The following is a 6509-nucleotide window of genomic DNA, read 5'->3' as shown; positions in this document are numbered from 1 at the left end:
ATGGGAGCTGCCTGAACTTTTGCCACTGCAACCACCGCCTCGGCCAGTGATACCCACCACTCCCTCTCCAGCGGGTAGTGCTTTCCTAATTACACCAAAGAGGCCAGGGCAAGGAATTAGCTTGACCATCGTTGCGCCCTCCGATCCTTCGTCCGAACCTGGTACTGGTGGTGCGGGTAGTGTGAATCCGTCTAGCGCTGATGGCTACACCCCGCCTTCCTCCTCTGGTATGTCCGGGTCGGCAGAAGGGTCCGCCGCGCAGCGTGAGTGAGCCAGGGGCTTGTCCCGGTCGCTCGCCGCGTTTTTTTTTCTTCGTTTTCATGTGATTCCTCCTCACCTTTGTTTTTTTTTTATTTTTATTTATTTTTTTTTTTTGCTTTTGCTACATGGCCTTTAATGCAATTCGCTTTCATACTTGTATTGGGCTCCTCTGCAGTGCATGAGTTTTATGCTTAATGCGCGTGAGTTTTGTGCTTAAAGTGCGTGAGTCGTGTGCTTAAGGTGCGTGAGTTTTGTACTTAATGTGCGTGAGTGTGTACTTAATGTGAGTTATTTTTAAAACTTAATGTGCGTGTGTTTTTGTGCTTAGCATGCGTGAGGCTTGTGCTTAACATGCGTGAGGTTGTGTTCTGAAGTTGTTTTGTTTGTGTGCTTAATGTGCGTGTGTTGTGTACTTTAAGTGCGTCAAATTAATGCTTAACGTGCGTCCACCCGCACAACCGCACGGGAAGCCTCAAATGCACCTGATCCCTTCCCGATATATATATATATATATATATATATATATATATATATATAGAGAGAGAGAGAGAGAGAGAGAGAGAGAGTAAATACCTAAAATGGTCCCTCGACTATAGCTAAATTCACAAATTGGTCCTCGACTTTCAATTTTAACTAATTAAGTCCTTAACTTTGCAATTTTGACACGATTTGGTCCTCCATCTATTTGACTATTTGTTGACCGTGATCGACGAACTCTAGAAGAACCTTCAGCTCTCGTTGGAGCACATGGATGCCTCCAGGATGACGTTGCACCGGTTCGGAAACATGTCGTCTACTTCACTCTGGTACGAACTCAACTACATTGAATCCAAAGGGAGGATGAAGAAAGGCGACCGGATTTGGTAGATTGCTTTCGGCAGTGGATTCAAATGTAACAATGCGGTCTGGAAATGCAACCGGAACCTTAAAACCGGACGATAGACCATGAAACTACATATATATCCTCAAAAATCACAGTCAACAAACGGTCAAATAGACAGAGGACCAAATTGTGTTAAAATTGTAAAGTTAAGGACTTAATTGGTTGAAATTGAAAGTCGATGACCAATTTGTGAATTTAGCTATAGTCGAGGGACTATTTTGGATATTTACTATATATATATATATATATATATATATATATATATATATATATATATATATATATATATATATATATATATATATATATATATATATATATATATATATATATATATATATATATATTATTTGTAATTTTTTCTTACTTTTTTTTAAAAAAAACTTTGAATAAAAAAAAAAAAAATCTCGTAGACCGGCCCGCGGGGCCCGCCAACCCGCATGGGGCAGGCTATAGTTGCATGAACCTTAGCCCGCGGGCTTGATGGGGCGACTTGCAAAAGCATGTCAAAAATTAAGTCCAAAAAATTTTGCATGTGTATTCTTTGGAAAATGATTTTTCCCAAAAAAAAAAAAAGGAAGTCATTTTCCTCCAAAACATACTCATTTTCCTTTGACTAAGACATCATTTTCCATTGACCTCATTTTCCCTCCTCTTGGCATGCAAATTGTTTAAAAAAAAAAAAAAATTACCGCTCATTTTAAAATCATGATTCTTTACACTGTAGCGTTGACAAACGAATTTCTGTGTAAATTGTATCATACCTTCGATTTCTTCTTAGCAGTGGTCTGATCGATCACCTTACCACAGAGACGCAAATGGCTTACTTCGCCATAACTTCGCTAATGGAAACACTACATTTAAATTTCTTGCAACCAGAACCACCCTTTCCTCTTGATGATTTAGAGGCACAGATCAGAGATGACAATGAAAATGTTAGCTTGCTGCCAGAATTTCTTAGATCTGAGATTGCCAATGATGATGAGGCCATGAAAGATCTAGAGGATCTAGAGGCTGAGATTAGAGATGTATCGTTGAAAGTCGAAAAGAAAAGGATTGAGATGGCATTGGGTGAGGGCTGGACAAAGCTTTGGCTTCATGGAATAGTCTTCAATCAAGCAGTAAACCAAACTGAAAGTTCATCAAAAAATGCTCGGGATAGTGTACAAAGCTGCTTTCCAGAAGATGGACGCTGTACACTGTTGATTCCTTGCCTGGCTGAAGTCAAACAAAAGATTGTATCTCTCCATGGAAATCTTGGGTTGATGCAAGAAGTTGTTGAGAAATCTGAGATTGATGCGGGGGCGATGAAAGATGTAGAGGCACAGATCAGAGATGTATTGTTCAAAGCTGAAGAAAGGATTGAAATGGAGTTGAGTGTGATTAATCTAGCAAAGGGCCAGAGAGATAGTGTTCGTATGACAGCTAGCATGCGCAGGCTTCAGGGAATCTTCAATGAAGCAGTAAAACATACTGATTACCTCAAGAACGAGTTAATCAGGCTTGCAAAGGCAGATCTAGAACCCCAAAACATTACTGTGATGAGAAAATTTTCCAGAAAGGCTTCAAAGTTCGACAGTAGAATGGTGGGATGCGAGGAGGAGTTCATGAAGATATTGGATCAGCTCACACAACAATCAGCTAAGAAGCGACGAGTTGTATCAATTGTTGGCATGGGAGGAATCGGCAAAACTACTTTAGCTCAGAAAGTTTATGAAGATCTAACAATTGCTTCTCATTTTGACAGGCGAGCATGGGTTAGTGTATCTCAACAGTATAATGTGGAACAAATGCTCCAAAGCCTAATTGGTTCTGTTATTGCAGCATCAAGAGATGAACTCCTTGAACAGAGGAATGTTATGGATGAACAAAGAAATTCCAAAGACAAATTAGCAGAAAATCTGCGTAAACGGCTGATGGGTCAAAGATATTTGATAGTGATGGATGATGTATGGAGCACAGATGCTTGGGATAGTGTGCACAGATGCTTTCCAGATGATAATAATGGAAGCCGTATACTATTGACTTCTCGGCTCAAAGAAGTGGCTGAATATGCTAGCTCAGGTAACTCTCCTATTTACATGCCTTTCTTAGATGCCAATGAAAGTTGGAATCTCTACTGCAATGTGTTTGGTAAAAAAGAATTTGTTTTGGTGTTTGAGCAAGTTGGTAGAGACATAGTGAAGAAATGTAAAGGATTACCTCTAGCTATCATTGTAGTAGCTAGTCTTCTCTCCAAGACAGAGGAGAAGGTGGAGAAGTGGAAGAATGTTGCAAAAAATGTAATTGATGACTCTAACGAAGCATGTTCAGAAATACTATCTTTGAGTTACAATCAATTACCACACCACTTGAAGGCTTGCTTTCTATATTTTGGAGTTTTTCCAGAAGACTCTGAGATCCCTATGAAGAAATTGGTTAAGTTGTGGGCAGCAGAGGGATTTTTGGGGGTAGTGAAGCATCGGAATATGGAGGAAGTGGCTATGGAATTTTTGCAAGATCTTGTTGATAGAAGCCTTGTTATAGTTAGCAAACAAAGTCACAACGGCAAAATCAAGGCAATAAAGATACATGATCTGTTGCGAGACTTGTGCTTAAGAGAAGGTGGACACAAAAATCTCTTGAGTGTCATTGGGGGATTTACTCTTCCAAAACGTTGTCATTGGATAAGTATTAATCCCCAATATTTCAATATTAAACACTTTTTAGAGCTCTTTGACAAATTCCATTCCTTACACTCTTTTGAATTTATTGATTTAAGCATTGAAGCATTTTGTAGCTTCAAACTACTGAGAGTAGTAGACATGAACCTTGGGCACTGGAACTTTGGGTGCAGGAATCTGTGGGATTTTGGAGCTAGGGTACTAAATACGGAAAATCTTATTCATTTAAGATATATAGCTTTGTCTATAAACGGAAAAAAATTCCCTCTTACATTGATGCCCGTTGAGCATTGGAATATACAAAGTTTTATTATTCGTGCACGTGGTGATATGTTGGATACTTCTCAGGCATATAGAATTTGGAAAATGCCACTGTTAAGAAATTTTTATATTGAGGGAATTCCTTTTTCATTAGAAACTTCCGGAGTTGTTCATAGACACTTAGAGACTATATCTTGGTTGGACCCTATATGTTGCACAAAGGATCTCTTTACAAAAATTCCAAATTTAAAAAAATTGGGAATTAGGGGTAGACTCTCTTCTGAAAATCCAAATTACTTTAATAATTTTGTGCAGTTGGGGCAACTTGAGAAGCTAAGCATCAAAGATCCGTGCCTTCTAAGTGTTCTGCGTAGTAGCATCCCATGGACAACTAGTTTTCTACCAAATCTTAAGAAGCTCAAGTTCATGGAGACTAATTTGCCATGGAATGCAATGTGGCTTATTGCTATGTTGCCGAATCTAGAGATTCTAAAACTGATTCATGCTTGCAGAGGCGAAAAGTGGAAACCATCTAAGAGAAGGTTCTGTCGATTGAAGAGGTTAGTAATTGAAAACACAAGACTCAGATATTGGAATGTCGTGGGTGAACATTTTCCTATGCTAGAATGTTTAGAGTTACGTAAATGCGACTATTTGCAAGAGATCCCTAGTGATTTTTCCGATATCAACACACTGGCATTGATTCAGTTAAATGAGTGTTGGGATTCCCTTTTGGCTTCTGCAAAGTGGATTCAAGAAGAGCAACATAACTACGGAAATGATACCCTCGTTCGTTCCAAAGATATTTGGGTCTCTTTCTATCCCTCTAATCATTTCATATTGATCTCATGTTACTTGAATTCATGGCTATTGTTGCAATGGATATACAATCAATTTCAGTTTTCTCTCATTTTTCTCTATCACTGCTATATATTTCCTTACTTATCTTAATTTATTTTTCCCAGTATTTCAATGAAAAAGGAGAAATCTCAACTCTCAAGGAAGGATAATGTGCGTGAATAGGAGGAAGCCAGGGAGTAATATGCCAATGAATAATTTCACCCTTCTGTTTCTCCTTAACATATTATTCTTAAGCACAGACAAATGAGGAGGTGCTTCTCCTGCTGAATCTCAGATCTCCAAAGATCAAGTTTAGAGGCACAATTACCAATATTAGTTAAGTTGGTCAAACAGTTAATAGTGACCATATGTTTCAAGTTCAACTCCCAACGGGAGCGGCCTATTAACCTTCATGGTTTCTGTCGGTCAGCTATGGACAACTTAGATTGGTTTATCTATTGAGATCCTTTGTTCACTTAGAGTTATAAGGCGGTGGGTTTACCCAATACACACTTTCGGATAATGATTCTGGATTTCCCTCGTTACTAAAAAAAAAAAAAATTGTTTAGAGGCACTAATGAGAGGTGTTTGGCTGTTTTGGTGATCTGAAATGGTTTGTGTTTCTGGGATGAAGCTGTTGATTGGACTTTTAGGTTGGAATATCAAAAGCTGTGGTGACTGATGAATCTGCTAGTGGTTTTGTACTTGATGTGGGTTTATTGTTGTGCATATTTTGGCTCAATACTCTGTTACATGATATACTATATCTAATCTATAATTTTATAAACAATCCATTTATGAAATAATGTAATTATTAAATTTTTATGGCAACTCAAAACAAGTTGATAGTGTTGATTTTTTTTTAATATAATAATGTTACAGTTCGATCTCTTCTAATTTTACTTCTTATAAAATCATAAGAATGACACGAAAATACCTCTTTATCACAGACCAAAACTTCTTGACTCTTGATCTCGGTGGACCCTCTGTTCTCGGCTATTTCGTAGCATCTAACACACTTCACTCTTATTGCTTTCTCCCTATCAAGCGGGCCAATGTCTTTTACTGGAACATACATTGGCATTGTTTAGTTGCTGAAAGTTTGAGTGTATTTTTTGTAAAATGCAGGTGATACGAACTGAATATATACTGAAGTTTGGAGGAAAATTCTCCATCGACACAGGCTTATATATAGAGTATAAATCAATGGATTTCAAAATCTGAGAAGACTAAAGGGGGCTGTCGACCTTTCAGTTTTCAAGAGCATGTTGCGGCTACATTTAAATGTTTATGGAGAAATCGATTTTCAAAGCATCTATCATTATAATTAACACGCTCGTTAGAAGTCTATAATAATTAGAATTCTATTTAATATTTTTTTTTGTTGGTATTGCAAAAAAGTAGCCGGCTGTATTTAATTGCACGCGGTTAATAACAACTTTTTCTCATGCCATCAAACGGCGTCGTTTTCATTGGGCGGGATTTTGGCATAGACAGAAACTTAGTGCTTTATTATAATGATAGATTGTATCTGCATCTTTGAAATATTCTTTTACTTTTAAAATTAGATTTTATTGTCATATCATTATTGTAAAGAAACA

At 37.7% G+C, this 6509-nt stretch overlaps 1 protein-coding gene across 1 annotated transcript; it reads left to right on the top strand.

The window, feature by feature from the left end:
- Positions 1-1962: 1962 nt before the first annotated feature.
- On the top strand, positions 1963-5725 carry LOC109150791 (putative late blight resistance protein homolog R1A-10). Its single transcript, XM_019298769.1, has 2 exons — positions 1963-4878; positions 5034-5725. The coding sequence occupies exons 1-2, from the start codon at positions 1963-1965 to the stop codon at positions 5076-5078; spliced, it is 2961 nt and encodes a 986-aa protein (XP_019154314.1). The 3' UTR covers positions 5079-5725.
- Positions 5726-6509: the final 784 nt, after the last annotated feature.

Source organism: Ipomoea nil, unplaced genomic scaffold, assembly GCF_001879475.1.
Source record: "Ipomoea nil cultivar Tokyo-kokei standard unplaced genomic scaffold, Asagao_1.1 scaffold2280, whole genome shotgun sequence".
In the NCBI taxonomy this organism is placed as follows: Eukaryota; Viridiplantae; Streptophyta; class Magnoliopsida; order Solanales; family Convolvulaceae; genus Ipomoea; species Ipomoea nil.
Note: the sequence above shows the minus strand (reverse complement) of the source record. Positions and strands in the feature narration are given on the sequence as shown.